This window comes from Dicentrarchus labrax, unplaced genomic scaffold, assembly GCF_905237075.1.
Source record: "Dicentrarchus labrax unplaced genomic scaffold, dlabrax2021, whole genome shotgun sequence".
NCBI classification, from domain to species: Eukaryota; Metazoa; Chordata; class Actinopteri; family Moronidae; genus Dicentrarchus; species Dicentrarchus labrax.
In genome coordinates this window covers 16,079,827-16,095,684 of record NW_026136724.1, presented here as the reverse complement: position 1 = coordinate 16,095,684, position 15,858 = coordinate 16,079,827, and the positions used below count along the sequence as shown (strand labels likewise).

Genomic DNA, 15,858 nt, shown 5'->3' with positions numbered 1-15,858 from the left:
GGAAGCTAAACGGACTCTTTGGATAGTAAAACAAGAGGGTGGTGCACAGATCTCACCTCCAAACAGGTTCATCTGGTGTAAGTTTGACGCATACGTTAGACATGAGCTGCTGTTCAACCAGCTCTGTCTGCAGCCCTCCGCTCACTTCTTCTTTAACTCAGATGTCCAGCATGTTGGACACCGCTGCAGAGCAAATGATGGTCCACAGAGATTTCCAGGCAGCCTTAGACACATGCGACAGAGGCCTGGAGAGTCTCGCCAACGTGGAGCAAGAGGACAGCAGGTTGAGAGACTCAATGCACCTGGTGTCACTTGAAGGCTCCCTGCAGCGTGAATTGTGTAATGTCACCGTTTTTCTTTCCCCCTCCTCAGATGTGGAGAGATTAAGGCTGGTTTCTGCATCTTAGGGATTCAAGCACTGGCCGAGCTGAATCAGTGGCGTGGTGTCCTCTCCTGGGTCCTTCAGCAGTACGAGCACCAGGAGAAAATACCTGCTAAAATAATGCAGATGTGGTGAGTAGAGCGGTCTGATGTTTCATATATTTAATAAGTAATCAATTCTGAAAACAATCATGATTCGCCGGTCTAATTGTGATGAATCTGAGGAACTTGCACATCACTGAATAACCAGGCCAACATCAGAGACATAAGGCTGATGTTTTGACTTGTTTTCCCTGAGTTAGACAAATGAATGAATACATTAGGGCTGCAACTAACACTTATTTTCATAATCAGATAATCTGCAGATTATTTTCTCAGTTAATCGTTTTTTTCCTACAAACATTTCCAAGAGAACAAGGTGTCGTCTTCATATTAAAAAACAGTCAACACTCAAAGAGATTTAATGCTATTATGAGTATAATCATGTAAGAAAAGCAACAAATCTTCACATTTAAGAAGCTGAAATCAGAGAATATTTGGCACTAAAACCATTAACCAATTGACTAATCACTTTATAAACTAATCTTTTCAGCTCTGAAATGCATTTTGAAAATGATTTTCTCCATGTTTTGGCAGCATACTTCTTTACTCCAAAGTGGGAGAGCCAGCAGTGATGCAGGAGGCAGCCAGAGTTTGGTTACACTGCCCGTCCAACAGCAGAGTAACGGGGTTCAGGACGGTGGCAGAGCTGTACCTGCTGCATGTCCTCGTGCCTCTCGGACACAGAGACGAGGCTCTGGAGCTGATTGTCGGGGAGGTCGGGGGCAGCGCGTTCACAGAGGACCAGAGGCAGGCCGCACTGGATGTTGTAGAAGAAAAAGAGCAACAGAAACAAGAACCGCCTCTAAATCCAAGTCCAAACTCAGAGACCACCGCGCATACTATCTCAACTCAAGGTCTCACATTTCAGTTCGGCCTTCACAACATGCATTATACTCAGTCATATACAAATAATGAAGGCAGAGAGTCTTTCTGATTGTGTTTGTCTTCCACAGGAGCTGTGGTCCGTAAACTTGAAGCCACGCTCAGGTTCTTCTACAGAAAGCTCTTGCTGATCGGCTCTGGCTCATTCTCTCTCAGGAAAGTCTTCATGGCTGCTGTTCTTCTCTACATGCTTTTTCTTCGATTGGATCCAGGTTGGGTTTAAATGTTCTTTGTTGCTCAGTTTCATCACGAGGCTTGCTGCAGTATGAAATGTTTGATTTGAAATATAAATCTTTCTGTTTTTTCCTGGCAGCTCATCCGTCTTCATTCATGTGGATTTCCAAACTTCTTCAACTGCTCAAACAGATGTGGAGTGCCATGTTTGCACCGTACCATCAGGCTCTCACTCACAGCAAAGGGCTGTAAAAGACTGAAAATCACAATGTGTTTTGTCACTTTTTCAAGTTTTAACAACTTCTGTTACTCCAAACAAAGACTTTTCCTGCGGTATTTTCCATTTTCTGAGTTAGAAACCACAGACTTTTTGATGCCATCAAGATGCTCCACAGAGTGATTCTATCGCCTGGTTTTCGGTCTTTTACGCTGCACTTCTCTAAGCTTTTTACATAAATTCACCTCAGGTCATCACTAACACATACTTCAGATTACAAGTCCAGATTCTTCTTCCTAAAGCAGCTCCCTCTCCATCGTAATAATAGCTTTATTTAACCAGAGTCTCACTGAGATTAAGAACCTTTTTTACAAGCAGCTGCACATATAACCTACAACATATTTACACAATTTATAACACAAAATAATAATGAAATAGAAAGAAATAAGATATCAAATGGATAATTAAGGATCAACAAAACAGATGAACTTAATGAGTTGAATGCTGATAACCTTTTTACCACGACTCTATGATTAATAAGCTTTTCATTTAGCTGTCTTACACCGGAAGGATTGTAAAACAGGTCACTTTGTGATGTAATAATACATCTACATGTGTATATTTGTGTTTTTCAATCATTCATCCATAAATTTCAAGATACTATACAAGTACCACAACAAAAATAGAAATTATATCAGTCACTTTAGTGATAAATGGCTGAATTAAACCATAACAATGGTGGTATACATCACATATTCATTATTTTAACAGTATTATTTTACAGTTGAGATGATGAAGTTAATAAAACAATTACAAATAGCTTTTAGACACAACCAGTGGTGGAAGAAGTACTTATGTATATAAGTATTATTTAGTTAAAGCCTCAAAAGTAAAATTACTTACTGTGCAACTATTGGATTAATAATGTGTATGTTGCATTTTATTGCTGTAGGTGTTTAAGGTTGAACTTTATATACTGTTGAGTTGTTGAATCTACAGAAATACATCATATTATTTATATATACATATATATATATATATATATATATATATATATATATATATATTATCACTGTAATATCATCATGATTGCAGCATCAGCTTGTGAGAACCACATAACTAACTTAACTATTCATGAGCTCAGAGAAACCGCCCTTTTGGTCCAACTTGTGTTTTTTGATCGTTTCTTTAGTTGAATAAATAAATAATACTAAATAATAAATAATTTTCTCAACCCAGTTCAGTCAAAAATAAAATAATAATGACTAAATATTTCACTGAGCAGGAAGTAATCTGAAAAGTAACTAGTAACTGAAGCTGTGGAGTAAAAAGGACCATATTTGTCTCTGAAATGTGGAGTAGAAGTATTATTGGGGAGAACATGTGAGATAAAGGAAACTGACTAAATGTCACATGAGGTTAATGAAGCCGAATTAAATGTTATTTTACGTAAGTTTTACGTTAAAGTTGTCGGATTAGTTTCTGCGCATGGCAACTGTTAAGTTTCGATTCCGGTAAATCGACGCTTGGAACCAAAACACCAAAAACGAAAGTGATCAGCTGTCGATGAGACTGTTGATGGTTACTCTGAGGTGAGGACAGAGTCTCACTCCAACGCACTCTTTCTGTAAAGTACACGAAACGTTTGACTCATTTTAACTGTTTAATGTTTTCATCAGTGACAGGTTGTGAAGTGAAGTGATGTCTGAAGTATTCTGTCGGTGCTTGTCAACACTTCGTCTGTGGGACCCCAGTTTCAGTAAGTAAACCACATTCAACCTGTCAGATGATTTATGTTGTTAAATGTGAGCAGTGGTAGAATCTTTATGTATTTTACTCGAGTATTTTCCATTTTTATGTTACTTTAAACATAAAGTATTTGACTCCACTACATTTCAGACGAAAATAATCTACTTTTTACTCCACTACATTTATTTAACTTTAGTTACATTGCAAAATCTGATTATTAATACAAAATATATATGGATATATTATAAATTATGATATATTGTCATTATATAGTATGGTATCTATTATTCTGCATAATGGGTTATTTTAAGTACATTTTGATGTGGTATTGCTCCATTTTCCACCTCTAATTAAGACATATGTTACCAGTGAAATATAACTCCCTGTACACTATAATACAATACCAAGGTACATTATACTTTCACTTTGCAACTGTATTGGTGTTTCTAATAGATTTGCTCCTGTATATTATGTAAATATAGTGGGAAAAAATATTAGAAACACAAGTATAATGCAATAAAATGTAAATTCAAACACTGAACTGAGCAGCACACAAAACCTAAAGCTGTAGTTTTCTGTGTTGCAGGTTTAATGTTTTGTATTGCGTCACATCATACATATTTAACTGCAGCCTGTACAGGATGGTTACCAGAGGGAGGGAAAGTTCAATAAATATTCAACTTTAGACATTATTTCACAAATGTTCAAGGAATAAAAAATAAGTGCAATAACTTATTTATTCTCCAAAGTTTGGGAATCCATGAGGGTCTCTTTGATTCTTACACTGTAGATGTAGTTGGACCCACACAGCTCTGGTTGTTCGTCAGCTGTTATAACAATATGGCTGAATTAATACCTCCATGGGCTTTAACCTGCATCAGTCCAGCTTGTCACGCATATTTGTGGTTTTTGGTCCCATTCATCAGTGAGTTTCTTACTATTATTGCATTTGACATCATTATTTTCCTCTTCACAACCAATAAATCCCTCATGTCTGCAGCAGTGACATAAAAAACAAAATACTGACCTTGGATCTGTGTAAAATAAACCTGCTATTCATGTGTTGTATGTAGGGCCTTAAACCAATAAACTAAACATGTCTTTCTTGCTCTGTCTTCTATAAAATGATTGATTTGTTTATTTAAATAAAAGATATACAAGTGAGGTGGGTGTTCTGCGCGGCTGTTTTCACGCTTGTACCCACACCAGTTAGCATCAAGACTTTACAGTTACATTTTTATTTTTACACATGTAAATACCCACTGGCTCTCCGGGCCCCTCGGTAGGCTACTGATGGTAGCCCCCGGCCGTGGTTAACATGCTCGGTTCAAGGTATCATGAACGGGGTTGTTGTAACGTTTCTGATGGTCTGTTACAGGAATGAGAGGCCTCCCCAACTACTGTCTGTGCTGCTGTGTGAACACTTTACTGCAGACCTTCTCTGCTACCTGGGAACTAGGAGACCTATTGGACAAGTAAGAAAATTAAGCTGCATGATCCTGACTTATAATACTATAATATCTTCATCACGGCGTGTCTGTGACTGTCCGGGCAAGTCAGGCACAAGTCTATTAACTGAGATTTGAATCATAAATTGAGCTACAAGTATGAGCAATGAACTAACACTGAGAAGACAAAGATACAAAAATAGGGATGAGAAAACATGGTATGTTAAACTAAATCAAAAGGATAACATTAACTGGAAATAGTTTCCCAGTTGAATCCACAATATAACATTTATCTGTATAATTTAAAGACAGAATTTACGTTGAACAACACGCATGAAGTTTAAAGCTGCAACTAACAATTATTTTTAATCTGATCTGTTAATTATTTTGTAGATTAATCTATTAGTTGTTTTGTCCATAAAATGTAAAATAAAAAGTTTCTAAAGCCCAAGGGGACATCCACAAATGCCTTGTTTTGTCCACAACGCAAAGATATTGAGTTTATTGCCATAGAGGAGTAAAGAAAACTGAAAATATTCACATTTGAGAAGCTAAACTCAGAGAGTTTTGACATTTGTCTTTAAAAATATCTCAAAGTTAAAAGTTAATTAAATATCAAAATAGTTTGCAGTTGATTTAATAGTTGACAACTAATTTAATCAACTATCGGTAGTAACAAAATTAAATGCTTTTGAGAAGCAACAACAAGTTGAGAAAGTTGCTACAAATGAACCTTAATGAGAGTTTATGAATTGCACAAGGTGGGATGAAACTGGCGTGAGGACAGATGATCGTAACGTCCCGTTGCAGCTTAAGAAAGTTCTCGCGGACATGAGGAAAGACCTCGCTCAGCCTGCTCCCCATCACGACTTCCTCCGCTGTCTGGACAGAAACAGCCTTCGACGTGAGGAGAGAAAAAACTTACACACAATAAATGTCTCATATTGATGTGGTTTATCTGACAATGAGAATGTTGTGTTGCAGTTAATACGCAGCATGATGCCGATGAGGTGTTCCTCACCATCCTGAACTTAACGCATCAACAGATGGATAACAGATCTCTGGTTGGTCTTTAGTCATTAATATTCTTTATTTTTCAACTGTAAGTGCTTTATTAATATTTCCCTTTTCCTCTTCAAGGCTGTTGAAATCCAGAATCTATACAAGATTTCCTTGGAGACGCAGTTGCAGTGTTTAGTCTGTAACTCAATGCAGACTCGGGCCAGCTACCTGCTCAGCCTGCCCCTGCATATCAAAGAAGATCACAACTCTCTGGTATTGTTTCTTTTATATTTTGTATAGATATGCATTAATTCTAAGGGACATTTTGGGAAATGCACTCATTGTCTTTGTTGCTGAAAGTGTGGACTTAAACATTATATAACTTTATGTATTGACAGAGCTGGAAACATTTCTGAATTTAAACTCACAAGTATTTCTAACATGAACCTTTCAGGGAGGCTGCATGACCTCTTTCTTTGAGCACCAGGAGCTAACGGGCATCAACTGTTGCTTTTGTGAACAATGTGGAAAAAAGACTCCATCCAAACAGGTGAGGGTGGATTTAATTTTCTGCTTCTCAGAAAGTATGAACCAACATAGTTAAACATCTTTTTTTCTTTTTCAGGGTGTCAAACTTCTCTCTCTGCCTCCCATCTTGTGCGTGCACCTGAAGAGGTTTCGAAATAGCAACGGTTATACCCGAAAACTTGATTGCCGTGTGACTTTTCCAGAAATCTTTGATTTCTCTGAGATTGCTAAAGAGGCGTTCTCCACAGACTTTGCCCAGGTACGTGTATTTCCTATAAATTATACGGACATTAAGTCGTCTGTCATCATTCACAAGTTCATTTGTTCTTCCAGAATGACTGCAAGTACACTTTGCATGCGGTGGTAGTGCACTCTGGTTACGCAATGTTTGGACACTATACTGCCTACGTTCATCACAGGGTGAACCAGCGCTGGTACTATGCGAATGACAGCCACGTAAAACAGGTACTTCTAATGTTTATTTCTGGTATTTGTGGAAGAATCATTGCAAAAATCTTTTAAAATCTTTCTTATAATATGATCCCTGTTTCAGAGCCTTTATAAATGCTGTAAACTAAAACTAAATTAACCTAAAAGTCTTAAGTTGTGAAGTTTTGTATCTGAAATTCCCGTTTTAAGTTTGTTTCCTAAAACCACGAAGGGAAGGGAAATATTGCTTTTACGGTCCCCTTGTTCAAGAGGGATTCTTGTATAACTATACTTCAGATTTATACAAATTTGTGATTCAATCTGTCTCTGATTTGTATCGCAACCAACAGGCCTCCTGGAAGGAAGTGCAGTCAACATATGGAGGATATCGCAGGTGAAATGCTGAACATACATTTTTATGTCTGCACAGTGCCACAGGCAGCACGCCTCATGCTTAGTCATCTCGCTGCCATGTAGATGCAAGCTTTCTGTTTTGGGGTATCTTCCTCCCACATTCAAGCCAAAGACCGGGGCTGTGGCACATATGGTTAGGTGTTTCGGATTTAAATATGTGACAAGAGACCTCATCCACTCATCTGACTTGCACAAGTAAAACGCTGACATTGGAGACAGTCATAATAATAAAGACTTGTGACATATACTGTTCTGTCTTGTATAAGCTCTTTTGATAACAATATATGAGGGTTATGGAGTCTTCTTGAAGGAATAGTTCAACATTTTGTGCTTTTTTTCTCTCTTGGAGAGAGAAGTGAAGAAGATTGATGCCACTGTAAACATTAAGCTACTATCAGCAGCCAGTTAGCTTGTCATAAAGATATACGCTGATCATCTTTCAAAAAATATAATTCTCACAATTTCTTCTTTTAAACTTTAGGTTAATGATGAGGTTGAAGCTCGATAGTTGTAGAATGAGATATCAGGCCACATTTAAACAGCTGCCAGAAATTATATTTCACTCCTTGAATAATTTTACATTCTGGGAAATAGAATTACTGGCTTCATTGCCAAGAATTAGATGAGAAGATCTATATTACTTGCTGGCAGACTAATTGACACCCCTCATTTCTGACCTCATATGGAGAGCTTTTCAGACTTTTATTTCTTCTCACATTAACAACTTAAATTCTCTGTGTTCAACCTCATCTATTAAATCGTCTCTCATCTTCAAAAAATTTGGAATACAGCAAGAATGCCTTCAGGAAAAAAGTAACAAAATAACATGTGACTCCCATTTTAGCCTCCTTAAACCGGTCTCCAGTTGCTTTTAGAGTTATATTTAAGATTTTTATTAATAACATTTAAAGCCTTAAATGCTTGACTCCCGCTGACATTGTGCAGCTTTTATCTTCCTACTTGCGGAAACAGCTTTAGATCTTTAGACAAAGCCTTGTTGTCTGTTTTCTGTTGTCAGTGAAGATTAGAGACTAAAGGTGTTTTTGTCATGAAGGCTTTCAAACTTTTGAACTCTTAAACAAAGGAAATCCATCTTGTCTTTCATGTTGTCTTATCCTCCAACACCCAGTAGTTATATTCTCACTTTTTATTCCTGTTTATTGTACAAAAATGTTCTTTATGTGTTCCTTTTATCCCTTTCCTGCACTAAGCCTGAGAAGTATAACTTTGTTTTGTGTGTTTCTGTCTAAACATGTTTTATTATGTGTTTTATTTTTACAGAGACACAGCATACATGCTGATGTACAGAAGAGGTTCGAAACAGGAAGGACAACAACCTGAACTTTCCGGCTAAGTGAATGGATGCAGAAGACGTAACCTGCAGTCACAGTGCAATATAGGGTGAAGATGGGAATATAACAATAGGAATATAACTTCATATTTGCTTAAATTAATTTATTTAATTTGATTTCATAGGACACGGATGGTGTGAATGGTTCTATATTTATAGATTTTTCTGATCACTTTTCTAGATTGTTTATTTTTGATCAGCACAGTAATTTCTCCAGTAGATGGCGTTAAAGACTCAAAACAGTGAAGGGTTTTCCACTCCAAGACCACACACACTGTGAACACACTCAGCAATACTTGAGGGGGGGTGGTTGGTTTCAAGAGAATGCTTAGCTTAGATATTCACTGTTTGGGGGTGGGGGGACCTGCCATAGGACTCAGTGTTCATTTTCCTGACACTGCTGTATAATACATAAGTCAGTCATGAAGAACAATTAAGTTACTTTTTTTCTCATTTGTGCTGCCAAAAACAACAACAGTCATCCCACTCTGATTTTAAGTATTGTATTTTCTTACCACTTGGTCCTGCAAGGCCTTTGACACACTTGATGTTTTTCTCGCTTTCATTAATGCAACATCTGAGCTAAAAAATGTACGCACTAGTGAAAAGTGCCTGTTCTATATGTATTTGTTTTGAAAATGCATTGAGGAAATTACAATGAAAAAAAAATTAAAGAGGTTGCAGTTCCAGTCACAGTGCTTAAATGCTCAGTATAGGCTGTCAGCAGAGCCTCTACAGTTCCCACTTGCTTTGCCAAGAGTCGGGGGACCGTGTGAAATGGTGCCTATGTGCTGCAAAACTCTGACAGAATGGAACATGTCTGCACAGTGCCACAGGCAGCACGCCTCATGCTTAGTCATCTCGCTGCCATGTAGATGCAAGCTTTCTGTTTTGGGGTATCTTCCTCCCACGTTCAAGCACATATGGTTAGGTGTTTCGGATTTAAATATGTGACAAGAGACCTCATCCACTCATCTGACTTGCACAAGTAAAACGCTGACATTGGAGACAGTCATAATAATAAAGACTTGTGACATATACTGAGAGAAAATTGGTATTTAAACATGAGTGGGTATTTGCATGCAGTATTTGTTACATAAAACCAGTGGTGGAAGAGCTCAGAATATTCAATTAAAGCAGCTATAATCAATAATAATATCAACCGAACAAACAAAGTGACGCATTTAGCAGCTAAAGAGCCAGATACTTCTCTTTAGGAGCTGGTAGAGACCAAAACAACTCTGAAAGTTAAAGTTAAATTCATCAAGTAGCCAGAAACATGACTCAAAATCAATGCTTATGTCACTCTGTGTCTACTGGCCAGCAAGTTCCCCCTGAGTTAAAAGTTAAAAGTTGATACGTCATTGTTGTGTATGCTGCCCCCACTTGGCAAAGAAAATCAGTTATTGCAAGTGTAAACAAACTGTAAAGATATAAAGTAAAAATCCTGCTTTTAAAATGTACTGAAGTATTAAATGTAAAAGCACTTATGCACGATAACCCCTTTCAGAGTGTTATACTATGATATACAGTATATATCATATTACAGTGGTGGAAAGTAAGTGAATTTATGGTGGTTATACTTCTACTCCTCTAGATTTCAGAGGGAAATATACTTTTTGAGTGAGGTAAGGTGGAGTTAATTTAACTATTTTATATACTGTTAATTAGGTAGTTTAATTATAAAATGCATCATAGTTAATTTGTTGATTATGTAAATCCGCTTACTATTAACTATTAAATTGAGCAGGTGCATGTAGTGGAGTAAAAGTACAATATTTCTCTCTGAAACGTGGTGGATTATATGTATAAAGTAGCAGCAAATGGAACAATTACTTCATTATTGAGGTCATTGAGTTACTTTCCGTATGGCACATTTGGTAAATGCATCCCCGTTAACCAGACTGATTGTCCTGATTGTGAACAACTGAAATTTTAGACAAAAGATCAGAATCCTAAATACAATAACTCCATTTTCCAAAGAACTGATTCTTCTCTTTACAGTGTTTAATTAATAATTCATGCTACATCGCCATGTGTTAAGTAGATGGTCGATGAGCACCTGTCCAGCACCGTCCTGACACTGATCGCATCGCACTAACAATGTAATAATATGACATACGCAGCACACCCCGAGGTCACATGAATAAAGTCTGACTGAACGTCTGGACGTCTTAGTTTCTTTTCAAGCACGTGTCGCACATGCATGAGATCTTTGTCTCCATTGTTTGAGGCTGAGGTCTGGCTGCATGTGGTTACTCAGACACTTTATGGCAGATCATAATCTCTGCAATTTAGCTCTTTATCTTGGTCAGGTGTTGGCCAGCCAGCCGGGGACACCTTATGTAGTTTTGTTTTGGCATATCGTTTCTCCAGCAGTGATAGACACAATAAATCAGTAAAACCACAACTGAAACAGATATATGGTGTGAATGTAGTCCCAGTATACACGTAGGCAATGGCAGCAGGGATGATATTCCTCAAGCTCTGGAGTGTGGCAACACTTAAAGTGTTTTCTTTGGAGAATATATCGAGGTTCATTAATGCTTTTTAGTCACTGTTGATGTGTGTTTACCAGTTACTAGGTGAGCACACCACTGTGATGCATCGAGGAGAAAATGGAATTTGGCTATTTGAGAACCACTCTTAAATTTTCCCTTTTTTGTGTGGAGGATTTCACAGGCTTAGATAAATGCTTGTGTCTGACTTGACTTTTTTTTTTCGGAAGGGACAGCCAGCCAGCCAGCCAGCCAGCCAGCAAGTATTCCAGCCCCTCTGTCTGTTTGATGGTGATTAGTTATGTAATTTCATGTCAAAGAATAGCCCTCATGCTGATGTGCTATATAAAGCAGCAAAGCAGTGATGGCTCACCGTGTACCAGATAGAAAGGTTGTGATGTCTTCATTTTATGCCCTTAATGTCTGGTTTGTTGATCGGTCTACCACATTGGTCCAGACTGAAATATCTCAACAACAGTTTGATGGATTCACATTGAATTTTGTATAAACATTTGTGACCTCCAGAGGTTGAATCCCAGAGACTTTGCTGATCCCCTGACTTTTCTTGTAGCGCCACCATGGCTTACATCTTTGGCATGACATTCGACATTTTCCGTGAAATTCGGTCCAGAGAATCACAGCCCATTTTAAGTGAATTGCAGTAACTTTGGTGATCCCCCTAACCTTTCATCTAGAGCCACCATCAGATTTAAATTTAATTTTGTAAGTATTTGGTTTATGGACCAAAAACCTGCAAAACTATGCCCTTCAGCCTCAGTGCACTTGTGCTATTAGCAACAGATAGCACGCAAACCAAAGACTGTGAACACGGTAAACCTTGTCATTGTGAGCATGTTAGCATGAGCTGTAGCTTTGTTTAATAAGGGTGATATTTACCCTTCATTGCCAGTTAACTTCTTTCAGCTAATATGTCCATTTTAACTATATATTTTAAGAGAATAGGTTTTGTGTCTGTCTGAGCTATTTATATTGAAGTCAATATAATACATTATTTTACACTTTAATACATTAAAGGGAGCTTAACCACATCAAATCGCATTAAGTTACAGCTGCCTGTGTCATTCAGAATTTACAGGTTTCATTTTTCTGTTTTTATTCTTGCAGCCTGAAGGAGGAAATCATTTGTGCACTGTCTCTACACAGTTCCCCTTTTCTGCTCAGGACAGAGATTGTGAATGGTTGCTGGTCTTGCCTGTTAAATTGGCTTACTGCAGGAATGCTCCCCTGTGAGAAGACTGTTTAAAGGAGATGACCCTTTAACAAGTCCTGGCTGCCCCTCATCTGCTTTAATCCTATATGACCTTTTAACAGCAAATCTGTGGATGCTTCAGGGGTGGCAGCCCAGCTCACGCAGCTATTCTTTAGTTACATAATGAGGTTTCAAATAGGAAATGATTCTCTTTTGCTCACTGCATGTTCAGTGTGCAGGCCTGGTGACCATGGTGAAGTCTGCTTTTGTAAATAGCAAACAAGAACTGAAAGCAAACGTCTGCTGCGTGACTTAGATTTTTCCTCTCATATTAACAAAAATTGGTAAATCAGATAAAGGAGCAAAAAAAGTATCCACATATTTCTTCATAAAAAGAAAATCTGGCATAATTCAAATGGCCTAAATCCAGAAGTAAACTCTAATTATAGTCATCTTCGAAGGTTTGTCTATGATCTGATTTGATTTGTGACCTGTCACACGCACCTCTAATTTCAAAATGGCTGCATATTTAGGCAAGTGTTTCTTAGCTTTAGGTGTTAACACATACTTCGGTCGGTGAATATACGGTGGTGATTTCACTGGAATTCGTAGTATGAGCGGCCGTGTCGGGGAAGAATCCTTATCTTTCCCCAGTGAGTTCATAAAATTTCCTCTCTGGTGGGAGAAGGGGAGTCTGGTCAACACAAAGTTTGTCTCTCTTCACGTGTTCAAGTTGTCCTCCCTGAGATTCTTGGCAGCCTGAGCATAATAAATAGAACATCTGCTGAATTTTCTAGGAAAAGGGGACGTCAAACAGTCAAACTGCTATAAGTGAACAGACACAGAAAAAGTTTAAAAAGTTCAAATTTGGCCTGCTTTGGTTTGGACCAGAACTGAGGTTGGGGTTGATCCGCTTTCATGCTGGTCGACTCAAAATGGCAAGTGGCACTACTATTTAGTGGCTAATGATACGTATTCAATCTCAGTTATTTTTCAGGTTATTTATATTTGTTATGAAGTGGACTTCCAACAGAGAGGAGATGGCGGCATGTTACAGATGTTGGTTCTCACAGGAGGTGAGCGGAGGCCCCTTGGTAATTGTGGTCATGACATGTAAGGATATATGACCTGATGCCCCACCCTTGTCTTCATAGCTCTGTCGTTACCCTTCAGGTAGCACTTTATCTCAGCTCCTTATCATCATACTCAGGATCCAGGGAAGATCAGCCGTCGTCTCAGAAGCCGGGCTGCTCAGGTTACGGGTGAAATGGCTTTACTGACGGGTCCGGGTAACCGTCTGTCTCTCAGTCTGTGAGCATCCTGCCTCAAAGCGAGCTCCTGCTCTGACATGCACCACAGTGTTTATGCACTTCTACACTAGTGCCCCCTCCGCTGGTCTCACCAGTACGAACATCTTTCTGTTTATGGTGTGTTTTCATTTTGGTTACCCAGTGCTGTGCATCAGCAACAGATTCACAACCGAGTGTCACTCAAAAAACTGTGAGTGAGAATTAACTCTTGTTGTGACCTGCAGGGAATAAAACTTATGAAAACCTTATCAGATAGTACCATAATAAATCTTCATCTTCACATGGCATCCCCTAAATTAAAGTCCTCCTTCACCTGTCTATTGCTATACAGGAATGAATGGAATTGCACCTTGAGGCTAACCGCTGCCTCACCGTTCCAGCTCTCAGCCAGCGATAAGCTCACAACAACCTGTTAACTGCGGTAGACACACATTTCAGCTGTGCTTGCGCATGCATGCCAATCAGTTGCTACATCAGCGCTCCAGTTAATGATTTGTACAGTAGAAGAAAAACCTGACAGAGGGACAACTCATCGCGAAACTGGCCTGTATGCAAACCGTGTTGTTTTTTCACTTCTCCTTGGTGCACCTTGCCATGTTTAAGAGACTTGACCTGGGTTCTGCTGTTCACTCGCTCTGTAATATGGGCTGGGCACCTTGAGAAGTGAGCTATCCATTGTCAAACCTCTTTGACCTGCTCTCTCCTTCAGCCTCTCCTATTTCCGCACAAAGACTCTCTAATGCCAGGTAGCTGGCGCTGGCATTCCTGTTGCATTCCACCATGGGGAAGTTGCTGGGATCAGGATGAAAAATGCCTGAAACAAAGGCCTACTCTCATTCACAGGGTTTAGGGTTCTGTGGGAAAGTCCAGGCTGGACAGAGGTTGGATGGCAGAGGAATGCGAAGCAGGGCATAGCTCACAGTTTCTACGGCACAGACGCAAAGACACATTGACAAGGTAGAGGTCTTCTTACAGAGAGGAGTCAACCCTCATGAAAGAGGATGATGGGACTCTGGATAGCTGCAGTCTATCCCTCATTTATTGTGTTTACAGACAGTGAGTCATCCATTCTGCAGACACGATGGGTGAGACTTTGATTGGATGTCTGGGTGGAAGCACTGTCCTTGTCCCCTTAAACCTGACACTGCGTCTTTTCTGGCAGTAGTTGCCTTTATTTTAAAGCAACAAAGAAGAAATATTGCATGCAATAAAGCTGTAGGTCGCGACCTTTTCAGCTTTTGGAGTCTTAAAGCAACTTTTGTTTTGCTCCTACAAAAACTGAGGTGTAATAATAACGATTTGTTGTATTACAGGTGGATATTTGCAGGACTATTTCTTGTCACTGAGTAGTAACATCCACTTGGGCTCATTTTTACTCTTGTTCTTGTACAAACTAAACAAATGAGATATAATATGGTAATTAGTATGCTTTAGAGGTACTTGAAGGTACCAGTTTTTATGCTAAGCTAACCTAACTGGTTGCTGGCTGTAGAGTGGTATCAAACTTCTATAAATAACCCTCTGCCAGAAAGCAAATAAGCGTATTTCCCAAAATGTCAGTATTCCTTTAACTTGTGTCTTCTCATGACAAGAGCGGTGTAGTAAAATTAGATTTTTTTTTCTTCTCAGCTTGGTTTATTTGGAGGACTTGTAGAGCACTCTAGTAAAAATAGAGAGATGGAAAAAACATGTAATATTGTGTGACATAAATGTGTTTTCTCTTCTCTTTAATCATCTGGAGACCCCTTTGTCCTATTTGTAAAGGTATGAAGTCCATTCCTTTACCACCTCATGCTGAGGTTAAAGGCCTGACCTCACTGCACCCTCCGCTGAGTCGTATCTGAACCTCGGCTTGTGAAGATTTAGTGAGGAATTTACTGTCAAAGCTTTTTCACTCTCCCACAACAAATACCTACAGTTATTCTTAATAATGCGTCTTCAGCTACAGGGGAGAAGAAGGCAGCGAGAAGACTGAAATTTAAGGCACTTTTTTAATGACAATTCAAACTCTTTTGATATTTTGAGAGGGATTTATTGATCAAAGACTATCGGTGATAATTTTCAACTGTGTTAGCCGTACGGCTGTAGCCATGGCAAGGTCCAAACTGAAATATCTCAACAAGTATAACTTTTGTACAGATATCCAGGATCCCCACTGGATGA

At 38.8% G+C, this 15,858-nt stretch overlaps 2 protein-coding genes across 2 annotated transcripts; both read left to right on the top strand.

The window, feature by feature from the left end:
- Positions 1–4: 4 nt before the first annotated feature.
- On the top strand, positions 5–2,375 carry pex26 (peroxisomal biogenesis factor 26). The gene is made up of 5 exons (XM_051392274.1): positions 5–283; positions 373–513; positions 1,018–1,337; positions 1,437–1,577; positions 1,679–2,375. The coding sequence occupies exons 1-5, from the start codon at positions 102–104 to the stop codon at positions 1,789–1,791; spliced, it is 897 nt and encodes a 298-aa protein (XP_051248234.1). The 5' UTR covers positions 5–101; the 3' UTR covers positions 1,792–2,375.
- A 475-nt stretch (positions 2,376–2,850) lies between these two features.
- On the top strand, positions 2,851–9,366 carry usp18 (ubiquitin specific peptidase 18). Its single transcript, XM_051392266.1, has 11 exons — positions 2,851–3,348; positions 3,436–3,515; positions 4,884–4,980; positions 5,715–5,857; positions 5,938–6,017; positions 6,094–6,228; positions 6,410–6,505; positions 6,581–6,742; positions 6,817–6,948; positions 7,263–7,306; positions 8,608–9,366. Exons 2-11 carry the CDS (start codon positions 3,458–3,460, stop codon positions 8,678–8,680), a joined length of 1,020 nt encoding a protein of 339 aa, XP_051248226.1. The 5' UTR covers positions 2,851–3,348; positions 3,436–3,457; the 3' UTR covers positions 8,681–9,366.
- The last annotated feature ends 6,492 nt before the right edge of the window (positions 9,367–15,858 follow it).